The sequence below is a fragment of the Ptychodera flava genome, chromosome 12 (assembly GCF_041260155.1).
Source record: "Ptychodera flava strain L36383 chromosome 12, AS_Pfla_20210202, whole genome shotgun sequence".
NCBI lineage: Eukaryota > Metazoa > Hemichordata > Enteropneusta > Ptychoderidae > Ptychodera > Ptychodera flava.
Window position 1 is genome coordinate 16,787,764 of NC_091939.1, and position 21,000 is coordinate 16,808,763.

The window sequence follows — 21,000 nt, forward strand, 5'->3', positions numbered from 1 at the left end:
AGTCTCGTTCAGATTTTTTATTTTCACGAGAAAAAACGAGATACACAAAAATAGATGACGATTGCCACAGGTACACATGTGATGCACATGTGTAGAAAGTATTGAGCATTACTTAAAGAATTATACCTACATTTCAGCAAAATGGGGAAAAAAATAAAGACCGGAAAGAGAAGGAAGGACAAGTTCTACATGTTAGCCAAGGAAACAGGTAATGTACCTCCGTCAAGTGACCTGCACGATCCTCACATGCACATCCTATGTGTTCAGTCCAGGACACAGCGAAAGGCCTATGGATGCACGTGTACTAGGATACGATGTGAAGTAGTTGACTCAAAGACACACAAATCCTCAGCTTGTCCTGTGGAGCGGAAACCTTACCCTGCTATGTTGACATGAGCATTATTATTTCCTTTCAATTGACTATTTTAATTCAGAAACCATGGAGATCACACCAACCTCTATCTTATACTTTTGAATCTAGGTTACAGGGCACGTTCGGCATTTAAACTTTTGCAGCTCAACAGAAAGTTCCAGTTTCTACAGAAATCGAGGGTTCTCATCGATTTATGTGCTGCCCCAGGAGGATGGTAAGTCTCGCAAATAAATAGCAGATAAATAAATGATGTTAAATGTCATAGGTGTATTTTTACTGACTCATAATGCAGTGGCCCGAGTGGGGAGTAGACTTCGAACTCTGATGATTCTGAGAACAAAAATGTTGGAAAAGTATCGGGGAAGTATGCAATCTAAAGCCAATTTTAATTTGATATGCAACTGAATCAAAGTAGTACTGTCTATGAATAAAGGACATTTTCCATATTACATAGATTGGTATAGGAATGACCAAAGGCAATGAAAAAATCTGAATTGACTTGCAGAAGTACTAAATTGACTCTAACAGTGAAGAAATTTCAAGAGCATCGAGGACACTTTTAGTTGTTTGTTGCCAAGTACTTGTAGAAGTGGCAGTTGCAGCTGACACAGTCTTGTGCTCTAATTTGAATGTTTTTACATGTTGTCTCTGACAGGCTTCAGGTGGCGTCAAATCACATGCCTATGTCCAGCATCATCGTCGGTGTTGATCTGGTCCCAATCAAAGCAATACCCAATGTCATCACATTTGAGGCTGATATCACAACAGAAAAGTGTAGACTGGTAAGAATTCTGTCACTTTGCACTCACATCTCTTGTATAACTTAACCCCTTCCTTTTTGCTGATAAATCCAGGGACACTGTCTTAACCTTAGTTAAGGGCTCAGTTTTTGAACAACATAAACTTGCACAATATCAGACTCTGGTGTTTGATACAGTCCCTTTAGATGTCTTGATATGCAAAGCATAGGCTTTTGCCAGTGTATGGTAAACAAAACTCACATCATGTTCTGAATTTACAACAGCTATTACAGTATATATGTGAGGTATTAAAGCTTAAATATCTTGAATTATCCCCAGGGCATTTCATTGTCTCAATTGTTACATGAGCACATGACAGGAACTTTATAAGTTTTGCCAAAATTCAAATTCCACACTCGATGTGATGTCAAAGCACTTCAAGATTTCAGGTGCATATTTTACAGGATGAAAGTTGTAAAATATGAATTGGTGCCAGCATAACTATCTGAGAACTCCATAGTATTTAGTCTAAGCCTTCCATTTGCCATCAATATCAAAATTCATATCATCTACTCTGTACACTTCCTAAAGAACTCCTTTCTCTGTGTGGTAGGAAAATACACACATGAGCTATGGATTACATCGAAAAATACATTAAATTACTTGTAAATGAGTAGATATTGTCATATAGTTCATACACTATATTAAAACAATCATAAACCAGGTACAAAAAATATACTGATTTGTATGTTATTCACTCAATGACTTTTTCTCTGATGTCCTTGTATTGTCTAGCGTTTGCAAAAGGAACTTCAGAAATGGAAAGCTGATGTCGTGTTGAATGATGGTGCCCCAAATGTTGGTAAAAATTGGATCCATGATGCATTCTCTCAAGGTAAACTCACAGCTCTGAACATTTCTGTGGTCACACAATATCTTAGTAGAAACTGATGCAGAATAGCCTTGTAATGGAAGATAGCAGTAAAAATACCAAACAAATGTATTTTAAAAAGATTATCTATAATACTATGGGAATTGTAGACGATAGAGTAAAAATTGAGAATTTTGAAATTCACTTTATTCTACAGAAGTAAGAATCTTCATGAAATGCATTAAATATTAACAAAAGTCAATTTACATTTTGTTTAAGCTTTTCAGTAGAGGTGATTCCTGATAACATTACAGTTTCATCATTAATATGTGAAAATGTATATTCATTAAAAAATTTTGATATGGGATTTGGAAGTGATAGATATGTTGCTCAATGATGAAGTATACTTAATGGTTGCATAAATGAAAAAGATCTACCTCTTGGCAAATTATTAAGGTAGAATATACCTCGGTGACAGATATTCTGACTCTCAAACTTTTACAGTGATTTCTGATGTACAACTTGTGGGGGCTCATTTTAAAGCTCTTGGAGAAAGAAAACTTTCACAATCTCAGTTTCTAAAAATCAAATATTTTTCTCCATGCAGTTAACATAGAGATGGCACTTATTTTGAATTTCAAAAATCAGTAAATGTTATGTATTTTGTTTCTGCAGCGCCAAACTTTGCACGATGACCCCTAATATTTATGGTTGATTTAGTGAGAGAATTGTTGACAGTTTTGTTTAGCAATGTTTAAAGGTATGGAAATCGATCCCGGGCCTAGGAGTGGCACATGTAAAACAGTGTGTATCTTTGCGTCAGAGGCGGAATAAATCTATTTATCCAGGAAATCTTAATCCCGACTGCTATGTTTGTACGCACATAGAGCCAGTCGACGTTAGGGACACAAAAAACAACATGAGGAACAAACAGGCAGTGGTTTTGAACAAAATCAATGTACCCGGTACTTCACCGATGTCTGTAACTCAGTACATGAAAATATTCGTAGCTTGACGAACTTTGAACATGGCTCGTAACAAGGGACAGTGGAAAGCCCACAGAACTACGTGTACAACTATAACAGCCACTCATGTAGTTGGCGCTCAGTGAAGATTTTTCCGATCAACAACTTTGACGGATGATAGACTGACCTTTTCTACCGCAATTGTTATCTCCCTCGATTCAGCACAAAATTTTCGTATGGACTGTTGATGCGGTGTTTACAGTTGTTACGTGGTGGTAAATCCTAGTCGTATTTACGACTGCTGCGTAAACAGTCACTGAATAAATTTTGCACGCATTTACGAGCACTGGATATTACTACCGTTTTTAATCGAAAACCGTCCGTATACGCGTATGACGGTGACAAAAACAACACAAAGAATCTGGCATACATTGTTACTGCATTACTTTTACCAAAAAATCACCCAAATGCCGAACGTTGATCATACAGAACTCTGCTGCAGGTTTCTGGACTGAACGACCCCAAACCGACCGGGTCCCAGTCAACTGTGCCGGGCTCGACGTCTACTCTATCAGCGTCAACTCAAACTTTCACTCCAGAAAACTTTACCCCACAAACTGGGAATATACTAAATTTACCTTGAAAAAATTTCAAACTGTGTATCGTATTGAAAAAATCTTACCGGGGCCACGGAGCAAATTAAAAAACCAACAAACCCCAATAGAAACAGTGGAATGATCATTAGTGTGCAAGGTCGCTGTATTATATGTCAGGGTGAAAAAATCTAGCTTTGAAATTTCTGGACGGTACAAACGGCAGGGCAGAATTAGACAAGATTACGACCAATGTGTTACCGCCGATGGTACATAACGTAAGCTTACTGTTAATAGCAGGTAGTTCGGTGTCCAGAGAGAACACGATTCCGAATATATCACGGCTGTTGATTTGAGCTGCCTCCGATCGAAAATTTTCAACACAAAGACATGATATCAATAATTTTGCGAGGTTATTAGTACAAAAAGCTGCGATCAAGATCATTATGATAGAAGCAATTGACCGCCGAACACCTGCTTGCTGTTCTTATACACAACGTGTAAAAACTTATTATTCCTGCTGAGAAATACGACAGCAAATATTGCAATGTGAATTTCTTACTATCTTCCTCGCAATGGTTTTGCATCTGTGTTTATTTTATCACGGTCACTGGACCATTTCTGACGACTTTTACTAACAAAGAATCAGTTCACACTCATCGTGGGAACACATTGCAAAGACGTTCACAAAATTTTCATCACATTCATCACATTACCGTAATCCCCGTTTCAAAGACGTGGGAAATGTATAATGATTTGTTTATCTTGAAAAATCCCGAACTGAAGCCTCTAAATACAAAATGATTTTTCTTCTGAACAACTTCCCGACAACTTTACAATCACACTCTGGTCATCACATGACGGTTGTAACCGTACATGTGCTGCTGCCAATGGAGAATCAAAAGACTTCAAATCAAAAGTCAAAACGTATGGAAAAATATCAATATCCAAGCAATGTAAAACAGAGTAATTTTGATAAGGTCAATTTATTGTATATTATAAAAAATCTCCAGACCACTCGGAACAGCGTAAGATTATGATCTCACTCATTCGAATACTACACTCGCACGGTAGGGTAAAAATATGGGAACTCAGATCGTTATATACTGTTTCCGTCAAACGAGTCCGCTTATCTAAAGACGGCAAAAATGGTAAAAAAGACGGTAAAATGACCATAATTATTATTGCTTGTCTCTGTAAATTTTGCCGACTATTCGTTAGTAGTTGTCGAATTTCTTGAGTTTGTCCGAAAACTATTTCAGTGAATGACGTAAGTTTCAAGACACCCGAGCGCGAACGCAATATCGATATTGGGATAGCAAAATCAGTCACAGACAATCGAGGAAGAACATAAGAGTCTATTAATCTATTAATTCATCCTAGGTTACCATGAAAGTAAAAAAGGTAATGTTGTGCCCTGGTTGGGAAAGAAAAGTTGATTAAGTTTTCAAAAAAACGTCAGCTAATACTCGAACAATTTAGTAAAAAACTAGCTCAGAAAAACGTATAGAGAAGAACGACATCACCGATCACGGCGATCTTCAGACCTTTTATCATGTTTCAGTCTGAACGGTCAACATTTGATGCTATAATCTATGCCAAGCGTCTGTTTTTGGTCAAATCCGACAGAGATGAATCAATCACGATTTAGTTTCATCGCCCCGACCCGACAGGAAATAATGAAGCTCATGGGCACCTGTATACATGTAATCGTGGCATGAACGTATCCAATGCCCGTCCACTGCATGAGCCATTGACCGTGCATCGCGAGCAAACAACGGTTTTGGACGTCACGAGAGCATTTTTTTCGCAGTCTGTGAGCGGTTGAGTGGTTTGGGTAGGCTGCATACATGTAGATCGGAATCGAGTTGATTTCGGCCGAAAACAGTTAGAAAGTAGTTTTTCGTGCTCCGTCTAAATTGGACCCGCATGTTGCCGGTTTTGTCCATGGTAATCAGCAGAGCTGTGGTGGGAGGCCGTATAACGCCGGGAACACACGGCATCGTACGCAGGGCTAGGCCACAACATACTTCCAAATGCGATCTATCGTAAAATATCGTACTGCAGGTCAACACACACATCACCCATTCATAGGCCTACAGGTACACATATCAACCAACAAAAAGGGAGAGGCAATCTGCTTGAAACCATGAAGTAGTCCGTTTGTGTCTGAATTCATTGAGGCGCGTGTTCAGTAACCGTTGGTCAAGTTTTTTCGTTCAGTAGTGAGAAACGTTTATTCATTGTTGACATCGTAATCGATCCGATGTACACAACAAATGTTTGATCGTTTGCACCTTTGCGCGTCCCCTCGTGATTGGCAGCTGTTTGAATGCTTTCATCTATTGTTTGTTGGACGCTTCGAACACAGCATCGAAGCAGTTTTGGCATAAAAAATCAACTTAAAATGGAAAAAATGAGAGAATTTCGCCAACAGGGTGATGCCACAAGTATTCACAAAACGTAATATGTTGGAACAGTGCTTTAATTTACACCATGGTTGTTGAAAGATCCAGATTTTCGGGAGCATTCGTTGACGTTGTTACCATGTGCCACTCATGTTGGATTATGAATCCTCAGGGAGATAGGGGGTATTTATAGGCTCCCCCTGCCTTTAAGCAAAAGTTTAAAGTCTTTCACTTTAGAGGCGCATACCACCTTAAGCATCTGACTCATTTACTCGTCATTTCCAGCTTCACTGACATTGAAGGCACTGAAACTGGCCAGTGAGTTCCTCAACAAGGGTGGCTGGTTTGTCACAAAGGTGTTCCGTTCCAAAGACTACCAGCCACTGATGTGGGTTTTCAAGCAACTCTTTAACAGAGTTCATGCAACAAAGCCACAAGCATCCCGGTCAGAATCAGCCGAAATCTTTGTCGTGTGCCAGGGCTATTTTGCTCCAGATAAAATCGGTGAGTTTATTTTTATCTTCAGTTGTATTTTAAAATGAACATAATGCCAAGTTTATCAAATAAAGTTCATGTTCTAATTAGCCCAGTAGTCAGTCAGTGACATGTTTTACTCGCCAAGCTTATCATGATTTTGCAATCCTGATGTTACTGTTTGTTCTCACCATCTCAGAAAAGAACTTGTTAACAGAGAAATATAACGTCTTAGAGAAATTAATCATAAATGTGATGTCGTTTGTCATATTTTTTCAGATTTAAAATAAAGGGTTCGTTGATTATCTCTTACAATCTCAGTATCAGAAGGATTCTTTTTCTAGTTTCTTGGACGACATATCTCTGTTCAGTGGAGATAATCACATTCCATAGTTTCTGAAAGCAAATCTAATAAGTAGTTTAGGTTCTTCTGAAGTCATTATTTTCCCACAATACCAGTTGTAGAATAGTGTGTGACGACAGTCGAAATCCTCATCACTTCTTATTTCTCACAATATTACATTTCAGATGCCAGGTTTTTTGACATGGCACACATTTTCAAAGAGGTGTCAGCTGACCCCAAGCCAGTGACGGTATTGGCCCCTGAAAAACAAAAGAAGAAAGCAGCCGAAGGATACGCAGAGGGGGACTACACTCTGTACCACACAAAAACAGTCACAGAATTTCTTCAAAGTGAAACTCCATTAGATATTTTAAGTTCCTGTAATGAGGTATGTCTGTCTTTTGTGCATGCCAAGCACTCTTGACAAGGCTGAACTCTGCGATAATTTAGAGGGATCACATTTGAGCATTGTTTTCACCCAAAATTATTCCTGTTTGTTTGGTTAAACTCATCCATTGCAAAGCAAAGAGGGCAACACTAGGGCTTTGTGTTGAAATGTTTAGAACAACTTTCTTCAGCAAAGATCGGAGATTTGGTTTTCATTTAGGTCAGCAAATTACACCTTGGTAGTAAAACAATAATAAGCGATTTTACTGATGAAAGAATAGACATACATATTATGATTGTATATGTGGTATGACATCTGACAAGCTTTGTTAAAGTTCTTAGAGATTTTTGGAATATATAATTTGGCTGAGAAATTTATACCAGTGTGGGTAGTCTATAATGTTGAATTTCATTGGCAGCAGAATTATAAAATAACCAGCAAAGAGCAAGTCATGTGATGTGATTGTAATGATTTATTTGCCGTGCTATGTAGTTGCTATAAACTGGATATTACATCAGGTCCCTACTTACTGTCGTTGACATAGTTGTAGTCGTACTGAGGTATTTGTTATAAAGTTGATAGCACCGAAAGAACCTCCATTAGGTATTATGACACATAACGTGTACACCCCTGATTCCTTGTAAACAGGTCCACACTCACCATTGATAACAATGGGTTTGGGCAAAACCATGGTGGTCAAAGGGTTAACTCATGGACATTTGTAGCCTGGACATTTCCCAGTCACCAGTTAAGGGGAGAATTAAGGATAGGGATGAAGTAGTTGCCCAGTGGGTGACTGTTCTAGCAGCCCCAATGTGATTCCAAGTTTTACTGTGTTATATGGCAAATAAATTGCAAAATTTCTTGCAGTTTCACTGTAAAATGACCTGCCGATTTGACATATGCCTGTAAAGTACTAGCAGTCTCTATAAAGTGTAGATGTTTCTCTGTTCTGTTTTCAGCTGAAACTTGACAGCAAAGCAATTGCAAATCACAATCTGACGACATCAGAAATCAAACATTGTTTCAGCGACATCAAAGTGCTGGGTAAAAGAGACATCAGGAATTTGATGAGATGGAGAGAAAAGATGCTACAAATCCTGCAAAAATTGGAACCAGCTGAAGATAAAGAAGGGTATGTCTTTGAAACAAGCAGGGCTTATTTTGTCATAGTTAACTTGAAGGTTTTGTGATTATATGATTACTAATGTTCTGCTTCACCATTCTTATAAATGTGATTTTTGAAAATATCCACATTCAAAGCTGGAAAGTGATATATTGGGCAGGTATGCAAATTTTAAATTGCAGGGTGGTGAATATATTTAGTTATAGAAAACAAATGGTTTTTATGCAGCAGGAATTTATTGCAGAGATTCTACTTTTGCAAGTTGAATTTATTTTTGTTAGCCCATCACTTTGTGAAACTAGGAGAAATTATCAATAGAAGAACCAGACTTTGCAGGGCATTCTCCATAGTATCTGAGAGGAATTAAGTGATGTTTATTTTGCATACAACAACACAACTCAGATCTTGCAAAAAGATAACATTTTTTTGTATCTTCACAGCAAATTATGATGTGATGTTTTTTACTTTGATTATCGGCGATTTCATATCTTCACTGAAGCTTTTCTACTAAAATATGGCATTTCTTTTGCATCACACTTAGTGAGAAAAAAGAATCTGAAAGTGAAGATGAAGATGAAAAAATCCAAGAAGAACTGACAAAATTGAAAGACGAAGAAAAAGCCGATGTGAAAAGGTAATTTGAATAACTTCTGCTTGCCACTGCCGTTGCCAAAATATACTGGTAATCAAGAATATAGTGATTGTCAAATACAACTGCTATGACAAAAAACTCAAATACAACTGCTGTGATGATAAAAGTATGAAATCACAGTTTGAATGTTCACAGATCCATAATTTATGATTACATTTAGCACAACCAACTCTTGTAGGTCTGGAATCACCATTTTTAGCCTGATAGGGAATTAGCCATGCCGTTTGTCAGGCTTAAACAATTAACTATTATTAACCCTAATCCTGCCAGACAGTGTCACTTTTCTCATCTGCCGAGACAGTAAAAAGTTGGATTGAGCCATGTCTGTAATATTTTGGCCTACTTGTCTTGGTAGGGTACAGTAGGTTTGGTCAGTAAAAGTCGTATTTACACTATGTAGGTATTCATAGGCCTTCACATATTTAAGTGGTCTTGGTATGATCTTCATTTCAGGAAGAAGAAACAGTTACTGAAGAAAAAGAAGAAATTGCGAGAGAGGCTTGCTTTGAAAATGGATCTGCCCGGTGACACCCCTGACTTTGGCACAGATGAATCGGTCTTCTCCCTGTCAAACATCAAAAGTAAACATGTAAGATGCACTTAGTCCAAGTGAAGCAACATTTGTGTAAACGTGTGGTGACACGTCTACTAACATCAAAGAGGAAACAGTGATATATTTTTGTCACATTTAAATTCTGTATGTTATCCAGTGATCCCAGAACATGGTGAAATGTTAACTGTAGCTCATTACTGCACACAATCAATGTGAGGTCTTTAAATTGAAATGGAAGTGGTATGTTATCCCAATAAACTAATCAGTAGTACCAGGTTGTACTGCTTGTTTGCATAAGTTTACAGTTCAACATTCATGAGCAGCAATTCCCCATTGTAAACACAACACAATTTCCCGACAATATGACAGAAGTGACGATATCCATTTCGAAAATTGATTTCGCTACATCATCATTTCATACAGGGACTTTTTCTGATGAAGAAAATAGGGCATACAAATGAACAAAGATCTGTGGAATGTCCAACTTAATGCCATGCTCTGGTATTCATTTCAGCAACTTGCGGAAGTTAACAAAGGTGACATCAGCTTCATGGATGAAGATGAAGAGGATGACGAAGATGAGGAACCAGAAAAAGAATTAGAATTTGAATCTGATGATGAAAATGGACCTTTGAATGAGTATGACACACCTGGAAAGGAAAGCGATGAGGGTGATGATGAGTATGTTGGTTTCTAACATCTTATTGCTCTTTTTATCTTTTAAACATCAAAAGTTACAAACTTATCAAAGATCTGTAGACTGTCTGTTGTTTTTGGATAGAGATTCAGCTATCAATTGTACTGTCAGAACATGGAAAACTTCTTTATAGTACTGTACTGTGATCAGACCATCACGGTGCATCTGAACAGAGAGACTTTGAGACTAGCATGGTCCTTCAACTAGAATCTCTGTGTTCAGTCGTTTAAGAAAACATAATACTGAACTCAACATTGAACTTTGACACACTTGACCTTCGGACAAAGAGTATTTTATTCGCGCACCGGTAAATACAGAGTCGACAGAAAAGCTAGAAAACCTTAATTTTATTATATCAGCATGTGAGTCATGCCAGTGCATCATTCTTATTAAACAAGAGCTCCGCTGTCAGCGACGCGGAGCTTATCAAATAGGTTGATTTTCCGTCGTCGTCCGTCGTCGTCGTCGTCCGTCAACAATTGCCTTCTCCTCTGAAACCACAAGTCCAATTGCTTTGAAATTTTATATGCAGCTCACTTGGGGTGACCTCACTTAAGTTTGTTCAAATCGTAGTGAAATTTGCATATTTGTATTTTTGGGGCATTTTTTGGTGTTTTTGGTAAAAAAATCTTCTTCTCTGAAACCGCTTGTCTGATTGCTTTTAAATTTGATATGCAGTTTACTTAGGGTGACTTCAGTCAGAATTGTTCAAATTGTGGTGAAATTTGCATATTTGTATTTTTAAGGCAATTTTTGTCATTTTTGGTAAAATTATCTTTAAAAATCTTCTCCTTCAAAACTACCAGTCAGATAGCTTTGATATTTGGTACATATGTCCCTAGAGATGATCTTTTTCAGATTTGTTCAAATTGTGCAGAAATATGCAAATTTGCATTTTTAAGGCAATTTTTGCCATTTTTGGTCAAAAAATGTATTTCTCAAAAAGTACTGGTCTGATAGTTTTGAAATTTGGCATACAGGTTTCTATAGATGAACTAAGTAATATATATTGAATTTCTGATGAAATCTGTAATTTTGTATTTTTGGGGCAATTTTTGCCATTTTTGGTCAAAAAATGTGTATTTCCAAAAGTACTCATCTGATAGCTTTGAAACTTGGTATACAGGTTCCTACAGATGAACAAAATGATATTTATTGAAATTATGATGAAATCTGCAATTTGATTTTGTATTTTTGGGGCAATTTTTGCCACTTTTGGTCAAAAAATGTGTATTTCGAAAACTACTCATCTGATAGCTTTGCGATTTGGTATACTGGTTTCTACAGATCACCTTAATGATATTTATTGAAATTATGATGAAATCTGCAATTTTGTAATTTTGGGGCAATTTTTGCCATTTTGGTCAAAAAATGTGTTTCTCAAAAAGTACTGGTCTGATAGCTTTGAAATTTGGTATACAGGTTTCTACAGATGAGCTAAGTAATATATATTGAATTTCTGATGAAATCTGTAATTTTGTATTTTAGGGGCAATTTTTGCCAATTTGGTCAAAAAATGTGTACCGGTATTTCCAAAACTACTCACCTGATAGCTTTGAAATTTGGTATAGAGGTTTCTATAGATGAACTAAGTAATATTTTTTGAAATTATGATGAAATCTGCAATTTTGAATTTTTGGGTCAATTTTTTCCATTTTTGGTTAAAATATGTGTTTCTCAAAAAGTACTGTTCAACAGCTTTGAAATTTGGTATATAGGTTTCTATAGATGAACTAAATTTGATCTTTTGAAATTATGATGAAATCTGCAAATTTTATTTTTGGGGGCAATTGTTGCCATTTTTGGTCAGAAAATTTTATTCTCCAAAAAAATACTCATCAGACAGCTTTGGTTGACATGTTCTTAGGGATGATCCAATGTGATATATTCAAAGTATGATTAGATCTTCAATTGTGTATTTTTGCAGCTATTTTAGCCACTTTTCTCTGGCCACTGCATTGAGCTATCAAAGATTTTCACCTTCTTCATCAACATGTGTCAAAAATAGTTATTCTCTACATAAACACAGCGGAGCTATATCGGCCGCTAGGTCGCTTATTAAACAAGAGCACAGATTGCAGATAAAAATTGATGTTAGAACTTAATAAATGGTTATATACGTGGTGATCATTACAAGAGCAGTATAAACAATTAGAATATTGGTTTTAGAAATGCGTTATTGGAGCATTGGCTTGCTCTTCACCAAATCACCGGCGTCACCTTTTGTTGTCTGTGCCTGTTACACTGCCATAACCATGTATGTGTACTATGTATCCTTCCCATTAACCACTCTCCATCTTTTGGTGCTGGATTTCCATTTAATGACAAACGCTCAATATTTGATTCTACTCTCTCCTTTTCCTCTTTTGATGCTAAAACTACAGAGGAAACAACTATAGATTAAATGCCATAAACACAAATGTTGATATAATATGATAGTACTAATCCTTTGCCCAATTTAGCATTTGCCTAGCGGCTCATGCCATATGTCGCACACTGTACCTAAATCTAGTGTATACCTGCCTGCAGCGGTGATTATTACTGAAGCACAAAAGGGATATCTCAACTGTATGATTGGTACAGTAACATTCAAATGATGAATTTATCTCATATCTAGGGATATAGTTGAAGATAATAAGATTGATGGAGATGATGATGATGATGATGATGATGATGATGATGCTGGTGATGAGGAGGGGGAAGAGGAAGAGGAAGATGATGAAAGCGAGGATGATATTTCTGATGGAGAGGAAAATCCATTAATGGTTGATTTAGAAGACAAAACAACAAAAGCAGCAAGGCAGACAAGAATGTGGTTTAACAAGGTTAGTCTGGGCTGTATATCTGACTAATGGCCGTGTCACACCTTGACGATTTAGCTAGCGTATGCCCACATATGAAAAATTTGGCAAATATGCTAGGCGTACATCGAATATGTTATGGGTAACTTTTATTTAAGTTAAGAGCATGCTGAAGCACACTGGTATACGTCGTAGTATGTCGAGGTCGTCGAGAATGTCTTTGCATGCGCAAAACTTTTCGATGTATGCCAGCATATGGCTCATACGTCCCGCACACGCAGGCCATAAGTTGTATGTACGATATGCACTCGTTAACATACGTTCACACACGTTACTTGTAAGTTTACTCAGAAGTCGAAATGTGTTGAGATAATTGTCTAGCGTACCGAAATGTATTTTTAACCTATGAGTATGTTATGAATACGCTATGTCTGTGCCCAAAATTGAAAAATACATTGTCAGTTCAGCAAGCAAGCATTTTAGAGAAAGTTTTATACGTTGGCATACGCTGGCTAAATCACCAAGGTGTCACAGGGCCCTAAAGTCTATCCATATTCCGTATATTAACTTTATAGAATCAATGCTGTTAGGGTATATAGATTGCATCTCAGAACAGGTAAAGTCAACATTGCAGTTTTTCAATACAGTCTGTCCATACTTACCATTTGAAAAAAATCGTAGGTAAATATGAGATTGTTGTAAAAGAGGAATGCATAAAACTTTGATGCTACCTCAGTGAAGAAACATGGCTGTTCTGGCATTCATGTGTATGAATGACATCATTCTTCAGTAAATATCATCTTGGATTTCCTACAAATTTCACAGGAATCGTTTTCTGGTATAGAAGTGGATGAGGATGAAGACATGGAGATCGAAGCGATGACTGAACTGTACAAAGACAAAGGAGGCATAGTGATGGGTAAGAGATGTTTGTACTTTGCAAGTACTACGTCATGTAAACTGGATACTTTCTCACATTTCACTCTAATTGATGAGTCAATCCATGGATATCTTTTGATTTACTAAAAAGTGTTTACTTGTGAAATATTGATGTTAGTTACATTTTCAAGCATTTCAGAATAGGTCTTACTTCAAATGCTTTCCTCAAAAATAAAACTTTGTCTGAAATTTTGGAGAATAAACATGACTATATGAAGATGTAATGCTAAAAGGGTTTCCTGTTATAATTTGTTATCTGTGAAAATTCATTGAACTGATATTTGGTCGTGTATACTTTTGCAGAAAAGTCAAAGAAAGAGAAAAAGGAGAAGTCTGGGGACAAGCATGTATCTTTTAATGAGTCTGTGACTTCAGTGGACGGCGCGGGTAAAGTGGATAAAGAGAGTCTAAATGAGAGTGATTCTGATGAAGAAATGAACAACGTTGATCAAGTGACTGACAGCGATGACAGTGATAGTGACAGTGAGAGTGGTAGTGACTATGATGACATTGTCATGATGAATGGGGTTTCCAGACCTGTACAGCAGGGGCAGAAGGGCGCAAAACGGAAAGTCGGTGAAGGTGATGATGACAAGGGGTTTGAGGTCGTTCCAATTCAGGAACCAGGTGAGTTGAAGTTCAAGTCTATGTAGATCTGTATCTCAGCACATGGTAACTTAACCCTTTCACCCCCAGTTCCCTGTGTACAGGTCCAACTTTACCATAGAAAACAATGGATTTGGGACAAACCATGGTGGTGAAAGGGTTAAACTGGTTCTGTAGGATTGTGTGTACAGGCAGTGTACAGGGTGTGTTACCAGGGTGACATATTTTGATAGTTTATCACAAATTGTTCTTATTCAGTTTTCTTCAATATTACAGCTCATAGATTTTACAAGGTGATATCTATGTTTTATTAACTGTACAAGACTAAAAAAGGTGTATGGTCACTTTTGATCAGTGAATCTCGTATAATAAAGAATTCCTCCATGCTTCCACAGCCAAGAAAATCAAGAAGCTCAGCCCAGAAGGTCTTGCGTTGGGTGCATTGATGGTATCGTCAAAGAAAAACAAAAGAAACATCATTGAGCAAGCATTCAATAGGTGGGTGATTTAACAGGCACGAGTTGACAGTGAATCACATCTATTGTATGCTGAGATTATTCTACAAATATCAGTCGCACTTTTTGTTGTAAATTTAACATATTTCTTCATGCACTCAAAGATCACACATGCTATGGTCCATCGTACCATGCTTTTCTCAAGCTGCAAATTTCAATTTGTGAATAGATGCTGATGTGACGGACTCAGCGGTGGAAATACATGTCTACAGTGATTCTTGTTATTGTTTTTCCAATTCTCCAGCTATTTTACTGCACTACTCTTGTATGTCATGATGAATTTGCATACTCAGTGCAAGAATTAAAGGGACAAAGTCGGCCATTTTTCATGAATTTTGTTTGATGCGAGATACTACTTATATTGTTTGGCATGTTGAAAGATAATGAATGAATGGGTGACCATGCATACATTCGACCCCGGTTTTAGACACAATCAATGAAACCATTGTGAAAATGAATGGTCATGACCATTACTAATAATTCATTTTTGCGATGGTTTCGTTTATCGTGTCTAAAAACGGGGTTGAATATACGCATGGTCACCCTTTAATTCAGTATCTTTCAACATGTCGTATCAAAACAAAATCATGAAAAATGGCCAACTTTGTCCCTTTAAATTGATGAAGATACCAATGTTTATAAATAGATAAACTATCTCTTCACAATTTAAACCATCTCTTCACATTTTAAACTGTCTCTTCACATTTTCTTCCAGAAACACTTTCAATGATACCAACCTGCCAGATTGGTTTGCAGCAGATGAAGCCAAACACACACAGAGGCATCTTCCTATCACCAAGGTAACCAATCTCACCTAATCTATTTTCTCAGTCAAGAAAAATAGCAACATTTACAGGGTCTGTATGCTCCTGGAAAGTCCTCTAAAGTCTTTGAATTTTAAATCCTCCTGGAAAAGTCCTTGAAAATAAAATCAAGTCCTGGAAAGTCCTGAAAAATTGGTAATCCACCGACAACTTTCAAAAATTACAAGTTGTGATATCGTAAAAATTATAATGAAAACTGATTTCATAAAAATGATATTTTATGAAAAGGATAACTGGAAAACAGTACTTTGGAGCCAAAAAGTCCTTGAATATTGCTGAAAAAGTCCTTGAAAGTCCGTGAATTTGACATGGCTTTGAGGGTATGGACCCTGCATTCACATGTGAGCCAAGTTTAAGCGCTAATACATTCCTACAAGTTACTCAGGCAGTTTTCCAAATTAGCTTTATCATGCACAGTTCAAAACTGAGAAAGTCTCAAATGGAAAATTACAAATGACATACATTTGTTGCCTTGTGTAATTTTGCTAGAGAGACAGGAGCTAAAACACAGCAGTGCTGATCTATAAAAAATATATGTTTGGATAAGGTCCATCTAAAAACAGATTTAACTTAGGTAGAAGGCCCATTGAAGAGTTCATATTTGAATACTCCAATTGACTGCTGTACAAGTTTCCATAATAAGTGTTTTCTTGCTTCTGACTGTTGTGACTGTCATTGTGTGGACTCCACAATTACATAGAAAAGCATGGATCGCACTGGTGATCAAAACAAGGGAGTCCATAGAAGGGGGGGGGGAGGGGGGATCTAAACTGTGTATTTCTATGAGAGACGGATCCGTCTTGAAAATTAAGGAGGCTAGATAGAAAATATGGATTTAGCTAAATACCCAACAAAACGATGCTTGCTCTGAGGATCATTCGACTGAAGTTGTCCTTGACCACCTTTTCCAGGAAATGGTAGCTGAGTACAGGGAAAGACTCCGGGAAATCAATGCCAGACCCATCAAGAAAGTTGCTGAGGCTAAAGCCAGAAAAAAGAGGAAATCTCTGAAGAGGTTAGAGAAGGCAAGAAAGAAAGCTGAAGAAATATCCAGTACCGTGGACATGGGAGATAGGGAAAAGGCACATCAAATAAAGAGGTATTTTCTTTCAAGTTTTTCCGAATGGATAGATTTCGCAAATCAACTCTCAATGCTCGTAACAAATATTAAGCTGATGTTATTGGGATGCTGAGTGTTTTCAAGTTGAAGATGGAAAAAACCATTGATCTCGTCCTGGTAGTACTCAGCAACTGCTGTGTATGTCAGGATCTTTAAATCTAGATTGACCGTGTATGCAGGCACCATCGTCATCTAAGATTTCAAAATTTCTCATGTGCAAAGGGAGCAAACAAAATGTGGCATGTAAACACAAATCTATGTTTCACACCACACTGATTGTTATGCTCGTACCAAGTCATTAGTGAAGTGTGATTGTGGCATTGTGACACGGCACAAAATGTTTAGGCTTTGATCATGGAAATGGACATAATAGTCGCGCCGGCGGCTTACTGACTACGCATGCGCATATTCATAATATACTATGCGAGTAACCGGAAGTGTACCCTACTTTTATGGGCGCTGCCATGTTTTTTGAGTACTCGTAAAAAAAACAACTACGAAACAAATTACTATTATATAAAATGCCATTTATAAAATATACGTATTTCATTAGCCAGTAACTGTTATTATGCACCTTGTCGCAGATTCAAAATATCGTTAATATAGATAAAGGGAGAAAACTGTCGTGCATATGAACGGGGGCATACGCAAAGAATGCTGGGATTGAATTTTAGAAAAGCGCCCCCTGTGTCAATAATTAGATTCAAAAATTGCCAGTTTTTAGACGGAACGCTATAGTTTTCAGCTTGCAAGTGGAAGGTGGGCAGTGCGGTTACCATTGCAATGATAATGATTGCATAATACGTCCCTTTTTTAACGCAATAGGCTGTTATCATTGTAAAAATTGCCAATTTTTGTCCAAAATTTTTACACGTTACAGAAAATCTATACCTGCACTGCTGCAGGGTTTGACGTCGTGTACGTACGTGAACTGCTTTCATCAGAGGGAAACTGGGCCTATATAGTTGTCATATAAACATTTATGAAGTAACAATTAATTACATTTCATCATGAATCAATACAAATAACATTGCAAATCTTAACCCCTGGCACGACACCAAGGGCTGAGCCCTATATAATATTATGACATCAGTAATGACATGGTTTACACAGCAGAGATGATTTTATTAGCGACGAAGTTACGTAACTGAGGAAGCTTATAGAGTTGGGAGAGGCGAAATTGACGTCATTTCCGTCAACAACTTCCGTAAAACTATTTTGTCACACCACGTGATCAGTGTTATTTAACGACTGTATAGCATACCTCCATAGCATACCATTCACGTTGCACACTCACTATCAGCGAAAATACCAGATCGCGTTGAATTGACATTATAATTGAACTTAGAGCGTACGTGTGAGTGTATTGGCTTACATGAAAATGCGATAGACAATGATGCATTTACGTTAGAACGTCCATGCTCGATCATATTGTTTTTGTTCTGTCAGTGTAAATTACGAGATTGATGGATGTTGACGGACAATGGGACATGCATGTCGTTTCGATCTCCTTTTTACTGTGCAGGGGAGAATGAATTACGTTCCTCATGGGTTTCAAATATGTCAAAAAAATACGAAGTTTTGAGTGGATTTACGAAGGGAAATCATAGCAACGTTGCATGTGATAATGAGTCAGGTTGCCTTGATTGTAAGAAGTTCCCTGGAGTATAGTTTTTCCTGATAAATTAATGAAAAACGTCAGTGAAAACGTGTCATTTGTGTGTGGTGATTTGCTTGACCAAGAGCAAGCTGTTCAACTAGAGTCCATTTCACCCCTATTTCCATGTGTAGAGATCTAACTTTGCTGTAGGTTACAATAGGATTGGGTTAAACCATTGTGGTGAAAGGGTTATTAAGTTTTAATGATATCCTGTTCTTTGTGTTGTAGCTTATACAAGAAGGCTGGCCTGCTCAACAAGAAGAAACTTGACAAGCAGTATGTGGTCACCAAGAAGAGTTTATCGAGTAAAAGAATGAGACGTCCTAGCGGAGTTAAAGGACCCTACAAAGTTGTAGACCAGAGGATGAAAAAAGATGTCCGGGCAAAATTGAAGAAAGAAGCAAAGAAAAAGAAAGGGAGGAGGAGATAGGGTTTTTGAAAAAAAAGACTGATTTTGATATCTTGTGATTTATCGTTTGTTCAGAGTGACTCTGATGTGTTATCAAAATCTGACATGCACATTCCTAGAAGACAAATGATGAAGAAGATGTGTTTATTTATTCAACCAAATCATGGCAGTTAATTTGACCAGCAATTTCACATTTGCTTGCTTGCTGCTTAGGAAATATCAACTGAAAATACGGAATGGACAAGTCATATATGTAAAGAGATATCACAGATAAAAGGCAAGTTTTACACGAAAGACCTGTGGAATGTAAATCAAAGAAGAAAACCTGACTGTCTTCATTTTAAAGACCCAAATAAATTTTACACTACCAAGATGAAATTATTATTTTGATAAGTGAAATGGATATATGTGATTGGGTAAAAGGAGTGAGTGTAAATGTAAATTTGATAGGGTATATATTATCAGAAATTATTGTTAATTAATTGCCAAAGCATTGCTTGATGTGATTATCATGGAAACATGTAAGGCAGTTGTTGTCCATGTAGGCAAGTTGTTTACCTGGCCTTTGGGTGTGAGAGTACCAAAGTGTTCACTTTTGTTGTTCCAAGTTGAGCATTGTCTTTGGAAATAGCTTATGTTTTTAGTGAGGATCTGATTTCAATTGTTGGGCTTGGATTGATGATGCAATGTTGACATCGTTTACTAATTTGTTTCAAGAGATGGTCAGCCATATCTCAAGCGCATGCTGTGTTTTAAAACAGAGCCTGCATCAGAATGAACACTGTGACTAAGTATCGAAATGCTTCTCTTCAGGGTTTCCAGTCAGTCAAAACTCTCTAAAAGTTTGTGCTAGCCAAAATAGTGAAATCAGAAAATAGGATAGGCTCTATGCTGATTCTCCAAAGAACCCAGAAATTGGTATAGATGTTTGTTCAGCAGTATAGGAACAATGCTATCATGAAACAGTCATCTCAGTTTTTTGCACTTTGAACTTTTCGTATAAATTCAGAATAACTTTTTTCCATAATGTGATTTGTGCTGCATCAACCTTGCACTATACCTATTATCAGTTGCTGACCAACTATACAAACTACTGAGGTGCCTATGGAGTTTTATTAGCAGATGAAAGTTCAATAGCGGGTATATCAGGCCTCTTCACTCACTCACTGGTATGCCTTGTACGGACTTGATCAAAAAATGCAATTGACGTGTCTGCTATGGAGAATTAACTCCACTTGATTAGTGGATAGGCAATTCACAACTGGCAATGTGTGTGGTTGACACAGAATGAACAAAGATAAAAATATCTCTTATTCTGATGAACTGGTAAAAAAAGGGCAAAATATAGTTCTCCTTTACCTATACACAAAGCTCACATACTCAATCTGAATACCTACAGATTCTCTTTTATGTAAGGAATGAGGGCGCTCTTCTGCTTAAACCAATGTGCTATCTCACTGCTGAATTTTATCTTGTTGGGCTACTTGGTTTATAGATTCCATTAGGAATGAGCTTGCCATCGACAATTACTCACAGAGGCAGTGTGTTTTCTCTATATTCATGGTTCAATATTGGTGATTCCATGATCAAAATTGGCTGGGAGAGCCAAGTGTGCTTCTCTGAAATCTGTTGTCTTCAACAAAAGTGAAAGACTATATCATGCCCGATGGTGGTAGCCCCAGTGTCTAATTTCTAACATTTGAGAACCAGTGTGATTTTGCCCTAATGGCTGGTCAACCAAAAATATCTCCCCCAAAGTGTTGCTTGATTACATGGCAAGGGTTCTACAGCGACAATACCATCCAGTTTAGTGGTAAGATGACGAAGATCATGACCCAACATAATACTTTTCTTTTTTCAGACTCACTCTTTGAACTTCTTTAAGTGGGTAGACAGATTTCCTCAACATTTCTACTCATCAGCTCATTCACACACATTGAAAC

At 37.3% G+C, this 21,000-nt stretch overlaps 1 protein-coding gene across 1 annotated transcript; it reads left to right on the forward strand.

Annotated features, from left to right (window-relative positions):
• The first annotated feature begins 51 nt into the window (after positions 1 to 51).
• Positions 52 to 19,435, forward strand: LOC139145181 (pre-rRNA 2'-O-ribose RNA methyltransferase FTSJ3-like). Its single transcript, XM_070716171.1, has 17 exons — positions 52 to 208; positions 482 to 587; positions 1,029 to 1,155; positions 1,909 to 2,008; positions 6,236 to 6,454; positions 6,953 to 7,155; positions 8,118 to 8,290; positions 8,823 to 8,915; positions 9,387 to 9,522; positions 10,001 to 10,167; positions 12,801 to 13,008; positions 13,810 to 13,903; positions 14,227 to 14,550; positions 14,925 to 15,027; positions 15,760 to 15,844; positions 16,780 to 16,967; positions 18,877 to 19,435. Exons 1-17 carry the CDS (start codon positions 142 to 144, stop codon positions 19,076 to 19,078), a joined length of 2,595 nt encoding a protein of 864 aa, XP_070572272.1. The 5' UTR covers positions 52 to 141; the 3' UTR covers positions 19,079 to 19,435.
• Positions 19,436 to 21,000: the final 1,565 nt, after the last annotated feature.

Excerpts from the sequence above, each read along its gene's own strand:
- LOC139145181 (XM_070716171.1), top strand. The coding sequence starts at position 142 with ATGGGGAAAAAAATAAAGACCGGAAAGAGAAGGAAGGACAAGTTCTAC. Across the intron at positions 588-1,028 it reads TGTGCTGCCCCAGGAGGATG|GCTTCAGGTGGCGTCAAATC; the intron begins GTAAGTCTCGCA and ends TGTCTCTGACAG. Across the intron at positions 2,009-6,235 it reads CCATGATGCATTCTCTCAAG|CTTCACTGACATTGAAGGCA; the intron begins GTAAACTCACAG and ends CGTCATTTCCAG.